Raw genomic sequence first — 27,895 nt, 5'->3', positions numbered from 1 at the left:
ATTGTAGTGTCAGCGTGCCTCATGTCCAATTCCTCAGACAGAGTGTTGCTGTGGTGCTGTCAGCAGTCATACAGGTGTGGAATATCAATGTGTTCTCTGGCCTCTGGGCGTGTGTGTTCCTCTATGAAGTCGTGTGTGTGTGTAGGACTGGATGTTGTTTGGATTTTATTGATAACACTGCTGCTCATTGATACTAATACTTAACAATACTCTGATACTTTGTTACTGTTAAGTTACAATAGACAACCATTCATCTTTTCCTTTTCAGTCAATAAATGTCAGGAGAAATGAAATAACAATGAACATAATCACACAGAATTGATCATTTCTCGCATTAGTGTGATTACTTTTTGAGGATTTTCTTCCCCCACAGGGACTGAGCAGATAGAATTTTGTAATGATGGGCAGTTTGATACAACTCACTACCACTGCAGCATGCTGCGGCTCAGGTTGTTAAATTAAGGATGATCAAAAGAGTGATTCCAGCCTCTGAGAAAGACAGAGCTTTGCTATTTCACACGTTTTCTCAAGTACTTCTTCTTAAATTTGTTTAATTTGAGTATCAACCCTTCTCTCTTTGTAGATGCGAAATGTGTCTGTAGAAATAAATTTCAGTTAATACATTTTTCGCAGTGGAAAAATTTGTGATATGAGAACTTCTGCAGCAGTATTCACTTGGTCTGCCGTGCATCTGTATTCACACTATGTTCCCAACAGTATTTTTGCCAATACGCTGCCGAATGCACATTGTATCAGTGCATGTATCTGTATCTGCCAGGGGGATATGAAATTTTCACTGGATTCTTTTTTCTTTTTTTTTTTACCAACGGCATCTCACATCACCCTGAATGCCTTCTCCCGATACAGACTGTGATCCTCCTATTTGCTGTCTGCTTTCATCCCACGCTGTCTCAGTGTCACACTCAGCCTCCACGCTTGCCTCATGGGCCTTGCTAGCCTCAGTTCACTATGTGAAAACACTGGGTATCCAGCAGCACTGATGCTTTGTACACCTGGGTAAAACAGGACAAAAGCAGGTGTTGATACTGACAAGGTGCTGGGAAGACTTAAAAATAGAGTGGAGAGCTCTATGAAGATCTCTTTGCAGCCTTTCCTAGCCAGACCCGTGCCTCCCTGTTAAGCGAGGGCCCGTTGCCAGTTCTCGCAAAGGCTGTAATGAGTTTATTTCATGTCGGCTGTGAAAGTGCCCGTCTCTGTCTTGCAGGCACTCAAACAGAGCTAAGGCCCATAAACACAAAGTGCAGTGTGTAAATCCCTACAGCCTGACATCTCCCAGCCTGCCCTCTACGGCTTCTGAGCACCTCTTTATGGAGACAGAGAAGGTAGAGGCGAAATCCCCACTCAAACCCAGAGAGGACACCGTGGGCCTGGCTGCAAGGCATGAACTAGCTCTCAGACCCAAGACATTTCACGTTGTAATCTTTAACGCCTTCTACTTACATTTGTTTCTCAGAAGGATACATGTTTTTGTCATGTTGAGCACAGCTCTATGGAGAGACGATCAAATTGCCAGCTGATGTACAGAACGTGCTGCTTGAAACCAGCTCCAGATCAAAACCAGCCAAGTGTGCAGAGTGATTCACTTTGTCTCGTGCAAATTCATCTCTTACGAGTAGGACATCAGATGTGTCTTTTCCATGATGTCAGTCTGCCTCCTGCCCATTCCTCTCCCCTTGATCCAATGCAAAAATGTTTCCTTTGTGTTCACTCTCCAACAGCAGATTGGTGTCTCCACATAATTTTGTACCGCATCCTCCTTGGGCCTTGGGCCCAGTGGTTGGACACTGTTTGAAGAAGCAGTAAGTGAAAGATGAAGGGTGAGACAGGGATGTAGAATACAATGGGGAAGGAAATTCTATCTCTGTTTCCTTTCTTACATGGCTTTGGTCCGTGTTGAGGGAGTAGCGAGCAAGGCTCCACCACAGCCTCTTCCTTGACTTGCTTCCAGATAGTATCTCTAAGTGTGAGCTTGACGCCGGCCTGTCTCTCTCTTCTGTTTCACTCTTTCCCATCCTCCTTCCTGTATGAACTCAGTGGTGTGAGTCATCCAAGGCTGCTTGGGGAGTGATATAATTGCTATCTCTCCTCCTCCTTCAACATGCACATCTTGCAGAGGGCTGTCACTGACCCTCCACTCCTACCAAAAAACACTAGTGACCTATTCATTTCGGGAAAGGCTGGGCCACCTCCAATGAAATTTGCTCTGTTATCCCCACTGAGGGCGACGCAATGCTGTCTGCCTTTACCATGCTTTGCCCTGATAACCTCTCATGCATTGTTTGCCACGTTGTTGTGCTGCTGGGTGCTTGTTGGCAGAATACGGGGTGATAGGAAAACCCCATAGCAACGGCAGAGCTTTTGTAATCACAGTAAAGGAAATTAAAAAAAAAACAGAAAAACGGCACCACTTTCACCATAGGGGTCAGAATTTCCATGTTGCTGGCACTTGGGTTGTTTAAACACTCTGATATGTTCCAGGTTGAATTTGTATTGCCAAGGCATGAATCAATTATGCAAAATAGTGGAGCATGCAAAACAACCAGTTTGGTCTCCCATTTTTCAGGATTCATTTATTTTCGTTGTGTTTCTGGAGGAAGATATTCATCATAATTGAATTTTACGAGAGAAGAAGGAAGTGCTGCATAGCTCCAGCTGGTCCGACAGGTGCTGTTTAGTGAGGCAGGTAAAATTACACAAAAGCACAATCCCCAGTATCCTGCTAGATATTAATATTGCAGGTCACCCATGAAAAAAAACTAAGGCAGGTGAGTTTATATTATGAATTTATTTCACAAGGGCAAACTTTTTTTTTCTCTTTTTTTATTTGTTTGTACCAGGTAAAGTACCTCAGGGGGAGTGTCAGTGTATCAGTAGCGTTCTGTGCTGTTCATCTGTGCACTTGTAAGTGAAGGCAGCAGGTGGCACTGTTCCTACAGATGAGCAGGTTAGTATGGGGGTGTGAAGCTGAGAGGCTACTTCCCTGGCATTGGACGAATAGGATTGAAAATAGGTCTGCCTCGACTGAACAAAACCCATTTATATATGAGCCCCCTCAGATGTAAGACTTGTTTGTTGTTAATGGGGGAAGTAATTATTGCACCTCTGCAGCAGTCAAATCTCCTTCATGGCAAAGTGATTCAACATTGATGTTAGCTCTGTGATAGACAGAGCTCAAAAGAGGTGAGGAGGCTAAAATGCCACTGTGATTATAACAATTAGAGAGGCTGAGCATAAAGTAGAGTGCATTGCCTCAGGGGCCGGCTGACTTTTTCCCCCCCTCCCCTGTGATGCTGATGAGTGTCTCAGAGTTGTATAACAGCAGACAGGGATCAATGGAGATTGCTGACTCTTGAGAATACTATGGATGTACTCGGAACAGCCCAAGATGGCTACTAATCCAGAATGATTAGGCAGTGTACTCAATGCTTTTGGCCTAGTCTAGACAAACAATACACTCGCATGCATGCATTAAGCACAGATGCACAGAAAACTCACAGTTGTTCCCAAGTGTCGCTTTTTATTCCCCCTAAAACACAAAGTCAAGAGCTTTGCTGCAGTTATTCCCCACTCTACCGTTTTTTTTCGTTCTTTAGATTTAACTAACGATTATCTAAAGCTGTACAGATGTTATTGCCGCCATCTCTGATTTTCAGTGCACTGAGCCATCGCCAGGAGGCAAAGCCTATAGGAACACAAACAAAGTCCTACTGCTTCCTTCCAGATCCCTCCTTTTCTTTCCACTTGCCTTCATCCCGTCTCACGCGCTGCATGCTGCTGTGCTGCACAAACAGAGTGGATGTTTCTGACGTAGTAGCAGCTTATATTGCATTGATTGCTGCATTGATTCTTCCTTCAAAAATATTCATATTTGAGTAGGTGTCAGTCACATTTGAACACAGTGCACTAAATGAATGTTGTGATTCAGTGAATTCTCTTTTTATGAAACCGTTTATATGAAACCAGGGCTACTGTTTACTGTGTATTTTAGAATAGCTGGGTGACAAATCGGTTATGTTTGGCACAGGCGCTTAGAAAGGAGTTTAGATAGTTGCAGGGAAGACTGTGCACTTTTTTCTTTTTTGTTGACATTCATCTGACATCTCCTCCCATAAAGGGAAATGTCACTCTATGTAGATAAAAACACAATTGCTAGTTTTTTTTTTCCATTCGTGTTGAGGATATTTTGTATTTATTGACACTACTCATGTGTGCCGTCTTTTGTCTTGTAGCTGTGATGGAAGTTGAAGTCCCGGAGCAGCCAGTGGTGGTGCTGCATGGCAGGGAAGCCATACTCAACTGCTCCTTCAGCCACGCTGGCCCCTTCAACCTCTCAGATTTGAGCGTCTTCTGGCAGCTGACCGACACCAAACGCAACGTGCACGCATACTGGGGAGGGCATGACCAGCTGGCCGACCAGGCCGAGAGATTCGCCAACCGTACCAGCCTGTTTCCTGGCCAGCTGGGCCTGGGCAATGCTTCGCTCTTGCTGAAGAGGGTGGTGGTGGCAGATGAAGCCGGCTACACCTGCTTCGTCAGGGTGCAAGACTATGGCAGTGCTGCTCTGACACTGCAGGTGGCCGGTGAGTCAAACTCTATAGCCCATGACACATGTAGTAACAAATGAATGTGCACATGGGCTGTTACAAACAGTGGCATGCAGAGGATAGACACATACACAACAAAGACTTTGCACAAACCAATGTGAGAGTTGCAGTTTAGCTTCAGCTTGACATCGTATGAGGTACATTTAACAGGCACATTTCCATGAACGGCTCATTAATCAGTATTCACTTGAATCCACTTTTATAAAAAAAAGAAAGAAAAAAAATGACAACTTCAAACTTAAAGTTCTCTTAGCCTCAGTGTCTTAGAAAATACAGTGGGGCAAAAAGTGTTTAGTCAGCCACCGATTGTGCAAATTCTCCCACTTAAAATGATGACAGAGGTCTGTAATTTTCATCATAGGTTCACTTCAACTGAGAGTGACAGAATGTGAAAAACAAATCCTGGAAATCACATTGTAGGATCTTTAAAGAATTTATTTGAAAATTATTGTGGAAAATAAGTATTTGGTCACCTAAAAACAAGCAAGATCTCTGGCTCTCACAGACCTGTAATTTCTTCTATAAGAAGCTCTTCTGTCCTCCACTCGTTACCTGTATTAATGGCACCTATTTGAACTTGTTATCTTTATAAAAGACACCTGTCCACAGCCTCAAACAGTCAGACTCTAAACTCCACCACGGCCAAGACCAAAGAGCTGTTGAAGGACACCAGGAACAAAATTGTAGACCTGAACCAGGCTTGGAAGAGTGAATCTACAACAGGCAAGCAGCTTGGTGTGAATAAATCAACTGTGGGAGCAATTATTAGAAAGTGGAAGACATAGATTAGCTGATTACAAAAATAAAATAAAATTCTAGTTGCAATCCTTGTTTATCTTTATTTTCAAATTATTTAAATGTTATAGAGGTAAAGGAATGTACTATTGCTGGAGACAGATTTCAAAACAAACAAACAGACTTAGAATATTGAGAGATAGAGACATCCTGACTTGACACTTTGGGTCAGTCTTAAGTTAGTCTAACAGTATCTTTTGTCTGTCTTCTCTTGGCCCATAAATAAATGCCCTTGCTTTAAAATGCCATTTCCTCAGTTTGCGACTGTTTTTACAGAGTGAATAGGACTCTTGATGAGTAAATGTGGTGTTGTGTCCCTTTAATTCCTTCCCCCACAAGTTAACCGAGCATACTTTTATATTCCATTAATCAATAACTAAAGTAATAAATGCTGTACAAATATTATGAGTGGATTGTATAAATGCTGCTTCATTATACTTTGGGTCTTTGGATCAAAGTTTCACTTAACACTTTATATTGATTATGCTAAAAGTCATTTGACCCCAGTGCTTATTCACACATATACACTAATAGTATGCAGTAAAATGTGTCGTACATTTACTAATGTAGACAGTGATTTAGGGTAATTTCTTCTCACAAGATGTAAGCAGGTGATAAACAGTTTCCTCAGGGCTGCTGAGCAGTGTTTTTGGTCAATAAGCACTGATTGTGGTCTCTGTCATGGTCAATAATGTGCTGACTTTGATTATTAGCTGTTGTTACGGTCAATTGGCCATCACTAACATCTCTGCTGTGTGACTACATCCCCACCTTCACAGCCGAGAGCCTTTTATTTATTTATAATGATACTGTGTGCTTCTCCTCTCACATTTCTATATCTGCTGTGAGATTGTTTCTGTATTCTCTAAGGATGGATGTGCATTAGGCAGCGTTAATGAATAATATTTGTTTTCTTCTGGCCTGGGAGAGGAAAAACAACATCTCCAACAGTGACAAATTGACTCAATTTTACGTATTAGATTTATAGATGTTTTATTTTTAGCCAGCTTTTACAGTTCACACTGCAGACTTCCTTCATGCAGTGGAGGCAAGGCGCAAAGTGTAAGGAGCCCTTCATGGAAATCTGCCCATTAATGCTGTCTGTGTGTTAAGAGTTTACATTTCAGACAAAATGAATTTTATCTCGCACTTAGCTTCACCCAGCTGTCTGCTGTGCTACGATTGGTTTTGGCTGTGGGGAAAAAAAGCAGCCTCTTTCTCTGCCACCTCTGTAGTCACATTCCAGCTCTCAGGAGATGAGAAGTGATGATTTGCCACATAGGGCGCTAGCCAGTTTTCTCCCAGGCCGGCTCACTTTCACCCCCTGACTGCCACTGGATTTCCTTTCTGGGAATGGCTCAGTGCTTTGGCTCTGTAGAAAGTGTGGGGATGCAGCATCAGGAGCATGTACAACTGATGTTGTCTAATGTCTGTGAGATCTTGAGCACCAAGTTATGCTAAGCTCCCTAAATATAATTAAGCATTTAATTCGAATCGCATCAAACAGTTCCCAGGGCTGCAGAGAATCTAACTAAATTCACTGTATGTACCAGCTGCTCCCTTATCTTTTCCCTTCCTCTTTTTCTCCTCCCCCTCCAACTTTTATTTCTCTCAGCCCCCTACTCCAAACCTGTGGTGACTTTGCAGTCTGAATCCGATTTGCGGCCAGGTGATGAAGTGGCCCTGACTTGCATAGCCTATGGTGGTTTTCCTGAGGCTGGTGTGATATGGCAGGATGGGGGCGGGCACAACCTCACAGAAAATATCACCACTTCAGTGGTCGCCAATGAGGAGGGGCTGTTCACCATGACCAGTGTGCTGACGGTCATTTTGGAGCCCAATAGCACCTATAGCTGCCGACTGATCAACCCTCTTCTGGGAGAGGAGGGCTACGCTTTTGTCACAATCACAGGTGGGTACTGGCTTTCATCTCCCTTTAATAGTAGATTTAGCTCTTTTAGTTAATGTTGGCAAAGTAAACTGGCTAATATTCACTAGCTCCCTGCTTTGTTTTAGTGTTACCAGCACAGCCCAATCTCGTCATGCATTTGCAGAGTTTCTCATTAAAGTCTTGCATGCTTTTGTGAATCGATCTTCATTTAATTGTTATTCTTTCAGCTTCTTTCTTTGTTTCTTGAAGTCTCAACTCAGCTTCACAGCAATGACGGAGGATTAATGAAATGTCCAATTTGGGCCAAGAAGCACAAGTTCTTGTGTGTTGTTAAATTACCAGTGGGTTATTATTTCCCTGATGATAGTCAAATATCTATTCATTACAAATTTCAAAAGGCAAAACAGAATAAAACAGTATGTAAAATAAAGTGATTGTTCTCCCTCATCTGCAGGGATTATTCTAACCAAAAAGTTTGTGATGTAGAGTGACGTAATCTTGAGCTGTGTGTGTGACAGCACCTAAGTGATGGATCTAATGATCAACCCATCCACCTCCCATGCCCCCCTGGCCCTACTGGTGTTAAGTGCAAGGAGAGTGCCATGTAAGGTGGGCTGAGGCAGGGTCTCTAATGGGAACAGCACTGTGTAAAATGGCTCATAAATAAGTTGAGGTGGCCCAAGCCTGCTCTCCAGGCTGGGGCTGGTGCTGGAGCTGGGACTGTTGAGGCAGAGGTCAAGGCAGAGGTCACGGAGTGCTGCTCCAGTGGGCTGGGAAATGACTGTGCTGTCTGGAAACAGGATGGCCGATTGGCAGGGCAGGGTTGCTGGACAGCTGAAGGAGGTTGGCCTTTCCAACGGTTTGGTTGGCCACTCTCAAAACAGTACAGAAAGCTAGTGAAATGAACTATTAGGGGAGTGGAAAGGTATTAAACACATGGTGGGAATGAAATACTAGGGAGAGTTAATCGTGTTAAAGGCGTCTGAGTCATTGTGACTGCTATTTCCCTTCTCCTTCTTTCTGGATCAATGCACTATTACAGGTTTATTACATTTCATGCCAGGTTTTTTCCTTCTTTATTTCCCCTCTTTAAATGAGATTCACTTGGAAAAAAGATTGAATTGTCTGAATTGATGACTTAGGTGGTCATGCATTCTTATTATTTTCCAGGCAGGTGATATGAAAGAGTGACAGTGATATTTCCAATTTTTCTTCCTTCACCCCCATTTAGTTTGAAACCTTACATTTTAAATCATACCTTAAACCCCTTATACACATGTGGAAACGTTAACATATCAACAGTGGCAGTGATTCGCCCTCACTATAGAGGAATCTGGCAAAGTACCAGGTGTAAGCAGCACCCCATTACTGTGGTTCCCTCTCCCTGCAGTTTGAATGGAAGCTCTTTAAAATGGATACACTTTTCTGCTTTAACTGTCTCTGTTTATAATTTTAAGCAACAATGGAGAGGAAGCTACACCATTTTCAGTTGCTCCAACATTAATGATAAAATTCATCTTTGTACAAATGACAGTGAAATAAACAAGGCTTTACTTAATTAAGAGTCTCTCTGTACAACTTTACGCTATTTTTTTTTTATTTGTCTGTTCTGTAATATAATTTTTTTTACAATTTTGATAGTTTTTTTTAGCAAGCAATTAAGTCACTGTTATGTCAGTATATCACGCAGTACTTAATTTACTGTAATGTGGTATTGTTGACGGAAAACTATTACTTTTATTCAAAATTGCTGTTCATATTGTATATCCCTCAGTGATTGGGGACACTGCCTAACCAGACAATCTTCAGCGTACATCATCACAGACAGTACTTATTTGAGTTTGACTCCAGATCTGTGGTTAACATAGCAGCGCACTACTGGTGACATTTGATTTAACAATTTATCTATAAATGTGATTTATTCTTTTGTTATTTAAATATGTTATAAAATTAGGTGGCACAAACCCACCCAGGTACACCTTTGCTCATGCATATTTCAACAGATTTAAATTTAAGGAAGTAACACAATTTTATTTTTATATACTTGTGCTGATTTCCGTTTCCTTTGCTTTGAGTGTCATGGTCCTGCTGTTTCAAGAACTCAGAAGAATGAAGATGAAGGAATCAGCTTAAACAACCAAGACTAGAAAAATACTTTAGCGCAATGGTGTTGTTGAAGTGTAACGCTGTAATGATTGAAAGAGAGACAGCAAATGAAGCAAATCCACAAGAAAACTGAGGAAACTCTTTAATTAAAACATTGGTAATAGTGATTTTCAGCAACTGGGTGTTCATTAATAAGAGTTTCTCAGTAGGGGCACAGCTTGATGATGGCCCGAGTTGCTCGTAAACACATAAAAGATTTACAGTATTTTGTGTGCCGTGATATAAGGGGGCTTGTTTGAAATCAAAATATATTTGCGTTTGTTTACAACAGCTGGTGTGTGCTTAACAGCTTCTGTAATTAATTTTGACCTAGCAGAACTCTTCTGCTGGAGTGCGCTGAGCTTGTGTTGATATAGCGAACACACTTTCTGTATACCCACCATGCTCAGGCACTTCAGAATCCTATTAGGAGAACGGTTGAAATCTGCTTAAAATTTTAAATGGACTATGAGAATGAGTGAAGGAATAGGAGAGTAAGAAAAGCGAGAGATTGTACGGGGAAGACGACAAGCATGTTAACATTTCACACTCTCCCCAGTCTCTGATTGAAAAATTACAATTGTAATACAAATCTCCCCCAGGCAGAACAGGAGTTTGACAAGGTTAATTTTGACGAAATGAACCCTTTACCCGCACTGAACGAAGCACTAGCATGAGCTGCACTTTAGAGTCTGTGTGAAGTCATCCATGTTAATCCTACCTCTCTCATAGTTCTCGCCAGGTTCCCCACCGCACCACAAACATCCCAAATGCCAACAACGTATGCACAGGGCACACATGCACACGGATCATAATCACATGATCACCAGGCACCTCAGAGATGGTCATTTTTTTGTAAATACACCCTGCAGACAGAGTGCTGGCCAGGTTGGCACAGGCAGTGTTTTTGTGTTGCCGGGATATTGATAGATGTGTCTGAGTGCAGCAAGGCTTAGATGCGGGGGGAGACCTAGAGAAACAGCTGGTATTAATGAAGAGTCGAATGATGGAAAGGAGCAGCTTCAGTCCTCAAATGAACCGTGGCCTGTCTGCTTGCCCGGCAAGTGTGCTTGTGTACAACCCCCCCCACCCCCTCTTCCTCTTCCTCCTCTTGCCCTACTTGTCTTGATGTCACACTCCAAGCCTATTCTGACCACTTTTTTCTCCTTTAAATGAATCATGTTTTCAGATTTTTGAGGGATCAAGCGTCTATGTCCTATCATTTTTTTACTGATCCTTTTCTGAATGTGGAGCTTTTACTGATGTAGCCCATCGACTGAAGCGGTGTGATTGCAGTGTGTTGTCTGATGGCTGGGTTTCAGGGCCTGTCACTGAACTCCCCCCACCCCCCGGCGCCACCCCCACTCCATCTGCTTGCTCTCTCAATGAGGATGGCGCCATCTCCTCGGCACCACTCTGCTGGCACAGCATTTACAGAGAACGGTGTGCGGATGGAGATAGATAGAGTGGAGCAAAGAAGGAGATAGAGAGATGAGGCAGGAAGATAGAGGGAGAGGGAGACGGGGTTAGGAGGGGTGAGAAGTGGATGACAGGAAGCAAGATGGAGATGAAAACGTTTGCTGAGCTCAGAGCTGTGGCACAGCGACCTGACAGGCAAGAGATGAACTCGCCGACAGGAAGGGAGATCACCCCACATGGTGTAGAAGAATTTCTGCAGAATTTTTTGATCTAACTGGCAGCGGCATTCACTGGGCAGTTAGTGGATCAGTGGTTAGCACTGTTACCTGATAGTAGGAAGAACACGGAGTTGTTTCTCATTCCCAGACCTTTTTTTATTGTGACACTGGCACTTATTTGTCTTGTATGTGTTGGGCTGCTCATTATTTCATCACACGTTCTTATACAAGTGAATGAACTTTACAAAGTCCAAGCTGCCTTTTTATGAAGTGTAACTGTTTATAAGTCTGACTGTCTGTATTTTTTTAAGCTGAAATACTAAATAGAGAACACTTTGAATATTGGTAACTGTCTTTATATTTTTATTTGTCAAAGCTGCTGCACTAGTTTTTTTTTTTTTTAGCTTTGGGGAGAGGAACATCTTTCAGAGGAGAAAGCTTTCCAAGCCCCCCTCCCCCATGATCCTAACTCCAATTAAGCATGTGCATACTGCTAGTGGTACTCGCAAAGCTTCAATGTGTTTCTTTACTCTCTCCTCTCTCATTAATACTGATGTCTCTCTGTGTAGCTCAAATACTTTCTGCTAAACTTAAACTACTAGAGAGCTATCACACTTCAGAGTGTCCAGCATTCACGTCCCTGCAAAGTAATTGCAGTGTCCTTGACATAAAATTATCTGCAGTCACAGCCTTGTTCAAAGAATAGGGAAAACCTGGTGTCCATGCTTTTGGATGTGAATACAGATGCAGCATGCAGTGCATAACAATAACCTTTAGGTCCATGCAGTAACCCCACTCTTTTAGCTTGTAATTGCCACCGCACCATCCATACAAGTTCTCACTCCACTCTCACTTAAGTCATGAAAACATTCAGTCGTTTATGACTGTCGTAATATTTCTTCACCCCCTTTCCTGCCTGATAAGGCATAATTTCATAATTTCATAATTTATAGCTTTTTTGTTGTTGTTGTTTTTTTGATGATTCCAGGGCCCACTTTGAGAAGCACTGTGCTGCGCTACCCACAGTGCAACGTGTCTGCCAGCATTTCTGTTGGATATTTGGACATGTTTTCTTTATGGTGGCTAATGTATCATCTAGCTTTTAGCCCCAAGCAAATATGAGGAGCAGACTACAGACATCTGCTAAACTTGTTTCTTACTAACTGCAAACGCTTAACTCATTTATTAAACTTCACTCACATCTTTAGTCTAATCTAAATCCATCTAAATCAGTGCTGCTCCTCTTAAAAAACAAATCATGTGTTCATGGCTAATGTAAACCAAATAAATTATTATATAGTCGTCCTTCCCTCTGTACCTAATAAAATACAGACCCACTTGATAGAAAGGATTTGTTGTCTTAAAATGTTTTACTAGATTGGTGTTTTAGTAGACTTTATATGGTCGGGGCTAGTGTTAATCTGTCTTGCAGTCTTCTGTCTCGCAGTCTGCAGACAGACCCTGCCTGCTCCTCTCTCTTGGCAGGCATGACTGTGTTAAGTTGATTTGGTGTGGTTTATTTTCTTTGCATCGATCAGTCTTTTCTTTCTTTTTTTTTTGTCAAATTGTTTTTTAACCAAATGTCATGGGCTCTCATCCAGCTCTTATTAGTCTTTTCTGAATCCACTACAGTCATGTACATGTGCAGGAATACAAACCATCACTTTTTCCAAGTTTATTCCCATGTGGAGGAATAATCATAATTCCTAAGAAGCACTGGTGTCAGATCAGACCAGTGTTTCCTAAATGTAAGGATCTACATTTGAAAGATTACAAACCATTGTGACCCACTTTACAAAATAAATTGTGACATTTCAGTTATTCAAAATATAAACACATAAATGACATAAAACACATAAAGTGAAAGGCAAATAAAATGTTGAATGACTTCTAAACTAGACCACATTCACTCACACGTGCAAAGTTTTCAGTTGGATCCTCCCAGTTTCCCCACGACCTTCCACTTTCTTTCACAAAGTCTGTTTCTGAGCCAATATATTTTACTCCAGGTATAATGCTGTTTTTTTGTGGTTCATATTTTCCCAAGGGGGATGTTTATTGTGAAGCACATCCATGCTAAACCAACCTTCGCTGGATAAATCAAGGTTAAAAAACATCTTTAATTGCTATATAAACATTGACCTTTATCTTGGAGATGGAATCTAACACAGGTGCTAATGGTAGGTGGTCTGTGTGAGAGTATTAACCTATTCATTATGCAGTTTTCCCCTTCATTAGATGTATGTCAGCTTGTTTCTTGCCCCTTTCACTTCACTGTGTTATTATGTCTTCAGAGCTTGATCCTGACAGCATGTTGCCACCTAAATAGCTACCTGCCGCAGCTTACTCCAGCTATAAGTGTTCATTCCAATAGTGTTTCTAAGATGTCTCTCACTGAGGGTTTTCTCTTAACATTGTATCAAACGTTGTTGTTTTTTTTCCCCGGAAAATATGATGTGGCCGTTTAAAACACGTATTAAATCAGATTACAGTTACGATCAGTACTGTGCTTATGTTGCCAAAGGGCAACATAAGCAGCAAAGGAAAAGCTTTGTATTATTAGAATAGTAATTTTGAAAAATTGTTCTTCCCAACCGTGCCCACAGTGACACTTGGTCCAAGCCTTGGTCCGAGGCTTGAAACTGCAATTCTAATTCTGCACATTTTAGACTCACTCGTAGAGGCTGGGACCTCATTCCCAAAATGTAAACAGTGTCCACCATCTTTGCTAACGTTACGCTATCAGGACCAGGTGTCACTGGTGGGCACGTAACAAAGAAAAGAATGAAGATATTTCTCAACTCGGGGGAAACTGAGGTTGGGAAGCACAATTGTTTAAAAAGACTACCCCTATTCTAGTAATACAAAGCTAAATGCACATTGGTGAAGTATTCCTTTAACAGAAGAATGCAGATATCTACTGGTTGAACTTTCTCTCTCTCTCTCTCTCTCTCAGTAGAGCAGCTGCTTTGCTGAAATTGCTGTAATTGCAATTATCCTTCACATCACACAAGCATGTTCAGGTTGTTCTCTGCAAGAATCTCCGTTAATCAAGTCTTGGTTAATATATTGCCCAAAATCATGTTTTGCCTTCCAGATTCTATGACAAACCACTGTGCCTGTCTTTATTCTCGATGAAATGAGGACTAATTTAAATGCAATTAACAGAGTCTTTGGAGAAGCAGAAAGCAGCGGTATAAATGAATTTGTTGTCAGTGGAGCAGCAAGCAGGCTACTTTCCCAACGGAGCACTGTATTAATTAGTGTCCAGTGCACAAACAGGCTTTCTTTCTCTTGCTGAATGCCTGCTCTGTCTTATCAGGAACCCAGCCAGGGAAAACAACCAAATAGACAGATGAAGTAATGTAGGCAATCTAAAATAAATCCAGGTAGGCAGGAATGGCACTATTTTAATCACATTAATTCATATGAGAATTATTAATTCGGGGCAACTTGCCACTGCCAGTGCTCCAAAAGGTTTAAACCTTATCTTCTGCATCTTCAGTAAAGAAAACATTATCCCTGTATTATGGCCAGGGCAATGTTGTATGTCATGCTCTCCTTCTTACTGTTAGTGGCTCTGAGGAATTGTTTTGTGTTGGATTCAGTTGTGGGCAGTTTCTGATCTGTGTGCTGCTATTTTAGAATGGCAACAATGGCACAATCAGAAAGATAAAAAAAGGCTCATCTTCTTTGTATTGGGATTTATTTTTCCTTTATACTACCCTCATCTCTGCTTTCTTGACTTTTTGGTATTGAAGGATATTTTTTGCACTGTTGGGGTATTTTTCTTTGCATCGGTTAAAATCTATATCGATGTAGCATCTCCTCCTGATGTGTATGTATGTATGTTTAAAATTTGTGTTTGTCTCCTTGTATATGTCCTCTGCGTATCCATCTTTTCTATAAAACCACAGTATCGTTGTAGTGTAATCCCCCACCTTTGCCGCCTTCCCACAAACCGCAGTCTGACATCTTTATGTCGGTCCTCAGCCTTGTAGAAACCTGTGTGTCCTCTCCATCCTTCCTTGCTTTCCTTTTCAGTGCACTGTATTTATGATGGCAGTAAATGCACAAAAGCCCTCTTTTGTTGTTGATCAGGTTCACTTTGGACTTTAAATTCGGACCTTAAAAAAAGGACTATCATTGGGACCGTTATGGCCCTGCAGCATACATTTCAAACAGCTCCCTCTAAATCCTGTAAGAGGGATTGGTCTGGCATCAGTCTTGGTTTCCTGATATGAAATCATATTAGTTTCAGCTTTTCAGAGTCACTGGGAGAATAGCCACCAACAAATGGCTGGGCATGCCTTCAAAGTTTGGTTATTTAATTATTCAGTCCATTTATTTGATGTTTAAACTCTGCACCTGATAACACCATGAATTATTGTCCTGCAATGGATGTTTGCAACCTCAGTAAATTGCTTTGTTCTTTGCATGCAAACAGTCCAAATTAGTGGCTGGCTATACACAAAGAGCATTGTCTAGCACCATAATGTGTTTTCAATTAGGAGGCGTTGAGAGATTTAGCTTATTCTCAGGATAGGTGGCTCCTTTCTTCAATAGCTCTAGAGACCAGTAATTGATTACCAAGTGTGAAAATGGAAGTTAAGAACGGACTGAGTGTGGCCGTGTCACAGATGAAAGAAGTTTGGCAACTGGGGTGGTGTTCAACACACTCACCACTCTCTACACTGACAGCTTGACTTGGAAGTAAGAACACAGTCACTGACTCACTGCATGATAAGACACTCACCTATTACAGAGCCATTTGTTTCAACCCCAGAGTCGAATATCACATTAATGCCTTTGTGATTAAGCCATGCTGCAGTCGTGCACCTTATGAGACCAGTATGAATGGACAGTGGCCTGCATTGACTCACATCCCCTTCAGTTTGTATTAATATCCCCCCGCAGGCTTGGACTCTTTGCCACACCGGCCTCCCCAGAGTCTGACAACTTACAGCTCACTACAGATCAACTGCTACAAGGAAACAAACTCGCTCCTCTTACCTTATTAATATTGTCAACTGTATTTAATTTCATCACCGTGTGTGTTGCGGCAGAAAGTGACACTCTCAGTGGCAGAGACAGCTCAGTGACCCACACCACCAGAGTCTGTCATATCTATAATGCACCTCTCTTAATGCTTTCAGTCACTCATTCCAACAAATGAAGAATGATGGCCGTTTGTTAGGTTGGGTGTTTTTTCCTGATGCGGTTGTTACAGGGGTTGAGCAAACCAAAACAGTGTTGAGTACTATGGCTGTGAAACCAAGAAATCAAGTTCTGCCTAACTGAAGTCAAATGTTTGTAACAGGAGTCAGACACTGAGCCAGATTTGCTGATTTGTCCAATGTTATACTAAATGAACATTCCTTGAAAAGCTTATTTGCTTCCGGCTGCACAGTGAAGGACTGATGCACAAATAACAATAAATACACAGTGAGGCTAAAGCTAGCAGACACAAAATCATTACTCCATTGTTAATATACCATTGCTAAGGCTTTGTGTGATGGCCTGTGCTGTCACTCAGCAAGAAGGTTTCCACTGGAATACCAGTCTGCATTTTCTCCCACGTGTTCTGGGGGGTTGTTGTCGTCCATGCACTCCAGTTTCCTCCCACAGTCCAAAGACATGCAGTTTTATGAGATTAATTGGAGATTCAAAATTGACCATCGTTGTAAATGGTTGTCTATCGCTATATGTTGACCCTGTTATAGGCCGTTACCTGCCCAGTGTGTTCTATGCCTATCGTTCAATGTCAGCAGGGATTAGCTCCAGCTCAACCACAACCCTCAAAGGATAATCGGTATAGATAAGGGGCGGATGGCTTTGCCTAAATCGAAAAACTTTCCCAGAGAGTTTGTTAAACATTGAGCTGGCAGAGACTGAAGGTAATGAGAATGTAACATATTTTCTCTTGCAAAACCTGTATCCCAAAATGTCATTGTATGCCTCAAACATGTCACAAATACGATGAAACGTCTAAAGCCAAAGATTAGGAAGTGAAGTTAGATATTTTCACATTCTTGCACTGCGCTTTCGGTAAGGGTGTTTCAATTTCAGTCATAACTCTCGTTCTCACAAATACATTTAATTTGTCAGTGTTGGTTGTGCAGACTGAGAAGTGATGTCCTTGGATTTCAATATTTCACTGCATCTGAATGAAGCCACGTGACATAATGCAACGACATTGTGACATGTAGATCTAAGTATTTATGGGCTTGAAATATGTGCTGCTTCAGCAGAGAGCTGACTTGCATTTAAAGATGAAAGCAAGTGTGTCCTGTATTGTATTGTGTGCCACGGTAAGAATTAGTGCTGGCACTCCAAAGCAGGAAGAGAAGCTGTCAAGGTTGTAGACTAAAATAGGATTCAAGTTGTAATCCTGCACATTGTAAATCTGCCACTGATTCTTCGAGAATGTCTTAAATAATGTTCCTCCCAGTATTTACCTCTTATTTATCATACATTTAAAAGCAAAGGGGGCAGACGGCGTCGACGACAACAGTCATGTGCATCGTAATGGTGTCAGAAAAGGATGAAAAAGGTATGAAAAGAGGACACACTTAATTTTACATTAGCTTGAAGGTCTCCCTGGCATGTGTTTGCACATCAGGCTATGCAGGTCTATTGTGTATCTGAAAAAAGAGCAATATGTGGTGTCAGTAACTCATTTCTGGGAGACATAATAATCATCCACAGTGTACATTTGGACACATTTGCCCTCACATTTCGGAAATTCAACCCAGCTAATCATGATGACTGGACACTAAAACTGGCAATAAACGAAAGAAGTTGTCAGTATTCATTTTTGGACATATGCAATTTTGCAGAAAAAGCATTGTCTCAAAGCCATTGCTGTCAGTTTTGCTTTTATTCACCCACAAAGTGCTTGCTTAGCATGCACGCTGTTAACAGCAGTGGCCAGATTAACACACTCACTACTGGGAACAGCCAAGTAAGTGTAATTGTGCCCGTGTAGGTCAGACTTTTATAGGTTGGTGCCTTGCTCAAGTACAACTAAATAGTAGTCTGTAGCACTGTGGATTGTTCCTAGCAAGTTGTTTAAACAAAATAAAAATGAGGTGTGATATCTTTTATTTGCTTATTTCTTCATGACATCTCTCTGTGTCTTTTCCTGTACACTTTTTTGTATTTATCTATGAGAGGCTTGTACTTAAGAAGAGCAAAACAAGCATTTTTGGCGGAAATTACCTTTCTTTTTTTTATCGTTGTAAGAGACTTACTTAGACTTTGTCAAAACTTACTTACATGGCTCCAAGCCCTCATTTTAGACACAGTAAATGTGAGGATATATTTCCTTATTTGTGCATTAGGAAGCCTTATTTTAGTCATGATGTATTATTTGTGTGGAAAGTGTGTGCATCCTTGTGGGACACTGATGTGACGTGCGGTCAGAGGCTGAACATTTTCACAGGCAAAATAACTTTGCTAGACACAGGTTGTGAAAGTGCTATTAGCTATATTCCATGGAGAGAGATTTACAAAGTAATTTTTACAGTCTGTCCAAGATATCATATTTTAACATTGCTGGAAGGAGACAAAGTATATTTAAGCTATAAGCCATGAGACGCTTTACTCAACAGTGATCTGTGAATAGCTTAGAGACATTGTTAGGGACACTTCTGAAGCAACTGTCAAAGCGGAGCCTCAAGTAGATTTTTTTGCTTTTGTAAAATGACTGCAGTATAGTATAAATGTTCCCTTTAAAGTAATATCAGTAATGAATATTTATACTCATAACAGTTTTAAGTGGTTATTTTGGGTTATAATGTATTTTTGCGAGACTTATGTATGCACGTCATTTAGTTTGGTAGTGGATATTACTGTAGGCTAACATACAGCAGTCATTTGTTTAAACTAACAATGTCAGTGTGAAACAACAGCCAGCCAAATTTAATGGGACTTGTCAATGAGGCGGTTAAAGATATTAGAAACAATTAAGGTGCCACACGTCACCATTTTACAATATGAATCCTATCCTGCTTTAAACCTATGCATGTTGTTTCATTGAATCAGAGTGAGTGAGTGAGTGAGTGATGGAAAATCTTGAAAAAAGAAAAAAAACAAATGTGGGCACAAACCTGACCTCTGACCGAAGCATCCGTGTGTGTATTTGCATTCAAACTAGGCAAATAATCATGTGAAGAGGTTTGGCTTTGTTTTCGAGACACACGGCTAACAGAAACAAGCTGACCTACTCCAAAGTCGGAGGCCAGGCTTTCTCAAGTGCTTTGAGAATATTCATCTGTCTCTTCAATAACCACTAAAGACTGATGCAGAGGAAAATGAGAAATGCTGTTTTATAACGAGAGCCCTAGGCAAAGACATACAGAAACATGTCTTTTAAAAAAAAAAAGAAGAAAAAAATCTGTCATCATATATTCTCTGAGTAAGACTGCAGTGGCAGAGGCATACTAAGGAAGAGCACTCTTTGAAGTGGTCCAGGCAGCATTTAAATGTTTCAAATGGAACTCGCATGCCTTTGTGTTATAGGGCTGCGCTTGCCTCCTGTCATGGTGTCTGCAGAAATGTTACCTTGTAAGCGGCGACTGATGCTGTTCTTCAAAAACAAACACTGATTCCTAAAGGCCAAACTCCAACTCAACGATATTACTCCAGAAACAATGCGCAAGTGCGTAGCTCTGCGAAAGACTTCTATAAAAGCAAGTGCAACTACTTAGATTCCCAACTAAAATGGAAACTTAGATGGAAGGTTCAGTGAGCATCATGTTATAGTTCACATCCTGATGTTTTTTCTCACCCACTTCACACTATGCTGATGCAACACATGAGTTGTTTCAGCAATAGGTGTGCACCTCACAGACCAACTCAAGATCAAGTTTCAAGCTGCAGTTTGTTTTTGGTACAATGAGCTGCTAAAATGAGCAGAAATTGTCCTGTGTTTGTTTCATGCAAGTATTAGTTGAATCTGTTTATGATTCTACCTGATCTGTATCCTGTACATACAGCAATTTCCTGGTGTTAGCATGTGAATTTGCACTCAGTGTGGATTGCATAAAGCTGCATATTGCAGTGGAATAAATAAAGGTGCTGCTTGTGGTAAAATAATCACCGACTTTAGTTACCCTCATTTCTGCAGAGCATTTCAGCTCATTGTTTTGATGCGCTGTTTGGTGCAGTCTCTCTGCTCTCATCATATCCAGCAGCGGCAGACAGCTGTTTAAAAAAATAAAAAACTCTGATAAATCCACCGTAGGCTACTTGACCAGCACTAAATGGCAGGCTGACAGCCCTTGCAACTACCTTGTGAGCAGTGAGGCATTTAGCAGCTAAAGAGCAAGATATTTCTCCCAGGGGCTGGTCGAGGAAAAGAAAAGAGCTTGAAGGAGAGTGAATATTGAACTTACATTTATGCAGTGGCCAGTAACACAACCACAAATGAATGCTAATGTTGGTTTGTGTCGGCTAAATGTGAATATGGAGGTTAAAAGTCTGCAATAACCTTCACCATCCCCAACAGCTTTAGAGGAGGATAATGTGCCATTGTTGTGATTATGTTTTGTCAGAAATCATTACAGGGCTTACTTACTTTAGAGAAATAAAATGTAGTTCGATTGATGAAGAGTGACGTTCGGGTTTGTGTGGCAGGATCAATGCATCGCCTCTGTTTTAAATGTCTCTTTAGTTCTTTCATACTTATTTGTCCTTGTCACTCTGCTCCCAGATCCTTCACTTGGCATTATCAAGCAGCCAGAGAGTCTGTTTGGGCCATGATAGCTGTCACTAGTGATTCTCTCCAACATGTCCTCAGCATCTCAAAGACAGCTCTTGTTTAAAAGTCAATTAAAATTGTAGACAACGCAAAGTTGTAAACTGAGTTTTCAGCCCAGGTCCTGCCTGCATTACTTAGATGGCCTGGTGAAGAAATGGTGCAACTAGAAGGGAGGAAAAGAAAAGAGAAAATCAATAGTCCACTCTGCCTCCAACATCTTAATGCCACTCTCAGTGGAGAGGGATGTGTGGAAGTGATGGAGTCTCTGTCAGTTTCTAGACATCAGAGGAGTTTTTAATTGAGGCCCCACTGGGGCTGGGGGGGACATGGGGGATGTTGAGAGAGAGAGAGAGAGAGAGCTAGAGTTATATGAGGTGGACAGACCTGTTTTGTGGTGATATAGTTGTCCACTTTCATCTCCATCTCAGACTAGGGCAGAGCAGCATGACCTGAAACTTATATTAGTGTTTTCATAAACACTGGTAAGACCATGACACATACAGTAGTGATGGGCATTAATAAGGGCTAGGGATGGATATCACAAACCCGAGTGTGTTCCAATGACGAATCCGAATACAGTCATTTTAGACCATTTATGAACTATGAAGCTGTAAACAACAGCTGAGTCATTTCAAACACATAATTATCCTGCTGTGTAACAAATATTGTTGTCCCTATTCCCATCCCTAGAATTATTTGATTATTTGTTGATCAGTTAATTTGACTATTCATTATTATATTAAAATGTTACAAAACCTAATAAAGTTTAAATCAATTTCTACTCCAATAACTGCCTCGTATAGTGCCTGTGTTTTTAAATGATGGCGGCAGCAAGCATTTATTTAGAAGTGATAACATTTGAGAGGGTTCTTGAATGCATCTTAAGCTCATCACATCGTGAACACTGCATTACTCTCACTAGCTCTTATGCAGAGGAGTCGAGAATATTTGAATATTCGATGAATAACCATGTTGAATATTTGAATAGCGTTTTTTCTTGAAATTCAATGACATTGAATAATATACAGTATGCTGCATAGCATACGGTATTTTTCCTCAGATCATTTCAGTAGAATGTGATTCTAACAATTACGGTTATTGTTAGAATCACATTCTACTGAACATCAGGTAATTGAATTACCTGATGTTAAAAGTTAAGCTCTATTAAGAGTTTACAGCATTTGTGGAGCTTCATACCTGATGGTGCAGCACAGCTGACACTGTATGTGTATGTCTGTGTTGTTTGTTTCACTTTGTTTTCACTTGCACACAACAGCTGCAGTACAAGTTCATTTTGCTCTGGGTGAAATTTTCCATGAATCTTTTCATGTACCATGAAACCCGTGTTTTTACCTGGCATTCTACAGCTAACTTGTCTCATCACAAGGACAGGCACTCTGCAGCAATGTCGACATTGTGCTTTTTCTTTTTTACTCCAGTGGAAGTGCTGCATGTGTCACAGCTGGAGCACATTCTCAAACATCCCTCATACTCGCTGACATGTTTCCTCATGCTTTGCTTCTGTCTCTGCTGAGCTGTCTAACTCAATTTCTTCACCCGCCCTTTTCCCGGCATGCAAATGTGTGTTTATTTTAGTGTGAAAGAGAAGCGTATTTGCTCACTGGTTAACATGCAGTAAGTGAATACTCGCAGTGCACTTGGACGTGACATGTACCAGAACAAATGGGGTGGCCGAATCCACATCAGGGCACGTATCTCCACCATTGAAGTTTATTCCGGTTATACTGCCCACCTCCATCTGTCTTGCTAACCTGACAGCCATACATTTGGCTCTGAGCTATGTATTCAGTTAATTAGCCAGTCTACTGGGTATGGGATTACCTTCAGTTTTAAAGATGAGAAAATTCACTCTTACCTTGCCCTTGGCATATATGAGTAAGATTTAAAATCATCCTTATAAATGTGCTGTGACTTAGCTTTGCCCTTCCTCCCTCCTCCCAGGCAAGCCTCCCTCTCAGATATCATTGTAGGAATTTTTGTATGTACTGGGGTGACACACAATAACATTCCTGACAGTCACTGAGATTACCCTGTTTTACCCATCTATTACATTATAAGACACTGTTGTGGTGTTAGCCAACAAGAGATGTTCTCTGCATTATCAAAGAATCTAAAAGTCACATCTCTATAGTTATTCAAACATAAAGGTGTTCTAAATGTAGTTTTAAATGTATTATACATTAATAAAAAATGTATATATAAGATAAGCACCCTCATAGATGGGTACATCATATATAAAGATGGCCAATGTGCTTCCTTCGACCGCACAAAACTAAAAGCCCCATATGTTGGATACAGGTGCTTCCATCTTGCACCGGTGACCTAATTTGGAGTTTGCACAGTTATATCGGATATTGATAATTATTACCATGAATTATTGAGTTGAGGTGTTAAACATCTTAATAGACTTAATCTATAAACACTTTATTAAACACAGAAACAACTTTAAGTCAAAACATTCATATCAACTATGTGTGTGTGTGTGTGTATGTGTGTGCATAAACATAATATTGATATTATGCCGAACCCGTGTTATATTGATATATTGATCATTTGTGAGTCTCTTTTTATAGCATCAAAAACAAATTAAAACCAAACTTACCAGAAACACAACCCCTTTGAAAATATATCACTGTGGTGAGGATGACATAAAATGAAAGAAACCACCTGTGAATTTTGATTTCTTTGCTGTGTAGTTTGACTTTGACCGATCAAAGACTCACTCCATCATCCACCTTTCTCTCCCATGTACCCTTAACCACATCTCCCACCACCACTGCCGCCAGATGGCTTTTATGGTTCTGCTGAGAGAAAAAAAAAAAAAGCAGCGTTGTTAGAACCTTTATTCCTATAAATGTGGAGCCATTACTCTGTTTTAATGTGCACGTCTGCATCATACATTCACATTTGCTACGAGCCTACGGTGTCAAGGGGAGGGTAAAAATGTCAGACAAATTGTTTAGGTAAATGGGTGCTAGGTCATCTTAGAAAGAGGCATGTTGTTTCTCAGCATGCAAAAAAGACATTGAGGTATCATCTTGCTGAAGAGCAATTTATTGGAATGCAAAAAGGGGGGAGGAGGCTGAGAGAAAACATGCTGACAGGACAAAAACCTGTCGCCATCCATCTCAGTTTGCCAGGTTTTTCCTCTGCAAGTGAGCTTCTTGTCCTCTCCCAGAGAACAGAGGTGTTCCTGGAAATCATACAAGAACAGCTGGCATTGCTACACAGTCTCACACTTTCATACTGGGGCTGAATGAAAGACGGTTTTAGGGCTTTGATGGACACCTTTTAGGTTGATAATAAAGGCCAGTAATTGAAACAGAGGCTGAAATAAATTCAAAGTCATTCGTTGAATGTGATGCTAATATTCATGCTCATGTTTTCCATTCTGGTTAATCTGTGTCCTCTGACACCAAGGCCATCTTCTTTCCATTAGCACTGTTGTTATTGTTTCTGCCAATCTCCTCCCTATGAGAGTACCAGTGCTATACAGAAACTGAATAAAGACGTTTAAATCACCACTGTCGGCAGTCCAGTTTGCGCCCGCTGAGGTAGTATGCATCAATCACCCCACCAGTGTTGGGTGAATGTGATTTAAGTGTGAGCCCCTGTTTTGTCTCGCTGAGTTTTATATCTCATTCACTTTACTGTTTCTACCCTGCCTTACTGTACTGTGTGAATGAATGTCTTTATCTCTGCCATGTGACTCATTGTTAGGGGGATATATAATCCTATTTCCAATCCCGGCCATGGCTGTGCCTCTGTGATCTCTTAGGGCTGTGTAGGCCCCAAAGCAAGGCCAGGACCTGATACTGCTCAACCCCAGGGCTAGCCTCTAGTCCACCCCTTTGTGATCAACACTCCTCCTCTACATGCAGGTCCCCCTTCTCTCTTCTTTTTTCACATCCAAGCAGGATAAGCCCAGGTTGGTTATCCTGACAATGAAAGAAAAGCCTAATTGACTCTCTGCTCTTCTTCCTCATCCCTCCAGCTTGTCTACAATGAGCCTTGAGGCTCTTTTTAGCCTGAAGCCATCCCTCTGTCAAAGGACATTATTCTCCTTTGGTCACATCTTAAGAGGCTAGGTTTCTTCTAGGCAGGTAAAACTGGGGTGACAGTTGGAGGAAAAACAGCTTTGATCCCCCTCCCCCCTCGCCTTCACATTGCAGAAGCAAGATGACAGGCAAGGGAGTCTTAGGGGCACTTTATTCCACCAAATGTGCGGGACAGAAAACACTCGGGCTTGTAAAAATGCCTGCAAATCTTGGCTCACACATTCACCAAAGCCCAAACAATACCAGTGCTGGCCCCTTGCAAGTCCCCTATAGTGTCTCCCAGAGACTAAAGGAGCCTCATTTCTCACTGGCACTTGAGGCACCCTGAGTTAGAGGCTCTGCATGGAGGTAGTATTTTATCATACTCTTGCCTGCCCCCATTAAATATCTATTTTTACCTGAGCAGCCTGTTGTGGCCCCCTGTCATATACAAAACACCTACTGTGAAACAGCGCCTAGTATAAGAAGTAACAGTAGAGGATATGCTCAAGGTGTGGTTGACCCTCATAAAAAGTAACTGAAAGTAGATAGGTAATGTTTATATAGAATATATATAAAACAGAATACACTATGAATGTACAACATCATAGTAAATAATACAACAACTCCATTTTATAGCCTCTAAACCAGCCATAGTGCTGACTTCACAGACACACCAATATTTGCACTATATTATAAGGTATATGCAAGGATGAGAACTGTATGAGTTACATTTTAATCAAAAATATATTAATTACATTTGCAGCCTTTGCAATTTGCTAAATGCATTGATTCAAATTGCAATTTCCATCTGAAAACCATTAATTAGGTTCCATCATTACTAATTGTTTCATTGTCTGTAATATTGTGTAAGGTGCACTTTCCACTTAAATCTGTGCCTTCTGCTTTGTAGGTTTTTAAAATTAAAATGACTATAATTGTTCTTCACAACTTCAAATGTTTATTCTAATGAGTGCTACCAATTTAAGTGAGTAAATAAAGTCAAAGACATAAGGATAACTTTGCCCTGTTTGGTGCAGCTCTCAAATAGTGCAGACTCTGGGTAATGTGACAGTACAGCCCAAAGCACTCCATCCTTGCCACTGCACAGAGGGAATAGGGAAAAGGGGAAAGAGACGATAGGTAAACAGAGCCATTAGAGAGAAATCTATTTCTGAAGAAAACAAAATCACATCATCAAACAAGAGAAAAAGAAAAATATGATCCTCCATCCCTTTGGGTCCTGGCGTAGCACTGATATTCGACTATGGCATTTGTCTTTATCAGTCTGCCTTAAGGGAGGCAGAGCGTGGTGGGAAGGTGTGAGAATATAAAGAGAATGAGAAAGACAATAGTAACAAAGAATGCCACATTTTCTTTACCCATCACAAAGAACAAGACACATTTTGGTAGTTTTTGGCTTTATGAGTCATGAATTGTGTGTCCATGATTATTTCCTTTTCACATATATATATTTTTTTGCAGTTCTCCCCGTTGCTACAAAGTGGCTCTTAGAAGTCATTCTTTAAATATAGCAGAGTGAAGGGTTCGGTGGACAGCAAACTGCAGCATCATCAGTCATGACTAGCCTGGGGAGGGATACGCAGCTTCATCAAAATGACAAGATTGACTTTCCAGATTTTATCCTCTCTCTGTGACATTCCGTTGTTTAACCTCTTTTGTAGCGGCAGTATCGCGGAGTCTTTACAGTGTCCCGTGTTTTGAGACCGTCTTCAAATAGATGGGTTGTGATTATAGTGATTATTTCTAATGTTTCTGCCATTTGAAGCGTTGACGTTACAAATGAGGTCGCAAGGTATTCGGACAAAATTGAAGAGAGGGGCCAGAAAAAGACTAGCAAGACTTTTGCTATGCGCTCTGTGGGGCTGCACATACACACAAAAGTGCTTTGAGGTTATTACTATTGTCAGCATTTTAGCATATTTAAACATATTAGTGTTGCATTTTAGAAGGGTAATATTTGTTACTTAGCACACATTTTTTTAAACCATTAAAGGATTAAACAAATGGAAACTTCCTTTCATATAACATGGAGCGGTTGAGATATTTTAGCCTTCACCAAAGTGGTGGAAAGACTGAATGATCGATGACAGACTGACATTGCTATCACGACAGCCATGCTGCTTGTATTTTAAATGACCCCTTTCTATAAATGGTGAGGACACGTCCTTCATCCTCCTGTCTGTGGCCCTCCATGGCTTTCTTTGGTCTCTTTTTGTTTTTTGCAGAATAATCAGCTACATTTGTTTCTCAGCGTCAGATGGACTGGATTTCCATCTGAGAATTGATCACCTCCAAAACGATGTGTTTACTTGCCCTCCATCCTGGCAGGGCCATATTGTTGCCTGTCTGCCAGTTGTCATAGCTGATGCCAGGTCCTTACAGATGCTTCATCATTCTCTTTTCCCAACGCCAGTCATTTTTCAGTTTTCTTTTTTTGTTTTGTTTTTGTTTTGGGCACTCTCTGAAGGAGATCTGTTTGTGCTGAAGCCAGGCTCACAGCTATTTAGTGACTCTGCTGTGCTGTTTTCTTTCCCTCTCCCTCTGTTCAGTTTGAATACCCGAGAGAAATTTTGTTGTGTCTCTGATATCTTCTTTTTTTGTGTGTGCCCTGCTGACCAGTTTTTATTTCTCTCCACCAGTTTGCCAAGAAGTAGTCACTTTGATATACATGTAAAGAAATAAAAATGTTTGAAATGTTTAAATATAAAATCACATGTTGATGGCTAGTTTGTTTTAAATGAATCATCTATCATAATATAATTTTTATTTACTTTCCAGGTGATAACAATGTAAAAAAAAACATATATATTATTAAAAATGATAGATTTTATATGTCTGAGCAATGTGTAGCAGAAGGCAGGGGGTGGGATAGTTAGTGCCAACATCCACTTAAAGCTATGCCAAATGCTGTTTGAATGAAATGACAACACAGTCATCTGAGCCTGGTGAGCTATTTG

At 40.9% G+C, this 27,895-nt stretch overlaps 1 protein-coding gene across 2 annotated transcripts in view; it reads left to right on the top strand.

Annotated features, from left to right (window-relative positions):
* Window positions 1–27,895, top strand: part of cd276 (CD276 molecule) — a 66,209-nt gene that overhangs the window by 19,610 nt on the left and 18,704 nt on the right. For both annotated transcript variants that reach the window (XM_058630112.1, XM_058630113.1), the window contains exons 3-4: window positions 4,251–4,601; window positions 7,036–7,332. In XM_058630112.1, the coding sequence (XP_058486095.1) occupies window positions 4,251–4,601; window positions 7,036–7,332 (648 nt within the window). The remainder of the gene's footprint in view (window positions 1–4,250; window positions 4,602–7,035; window positions 7,333–27,895) is intronic.

The sequence above is a fragment of the Solea solea genome, chromosome 5 (assembly GCF_958295425.1).
Source record: "Solea solea chromosome 5, fSolSol10.1, whole genome shotgun sequence".
NCBI lineage: Eukaryota > Metazoa > Chordata > Actinopteri > Pleuronectiformes > Soleidae > Solea > Solea solea.
Note: the sequence above shows the minus strand (reverse complement) of the source record. Positions and strands in the feature narration are given on the sequence as shown.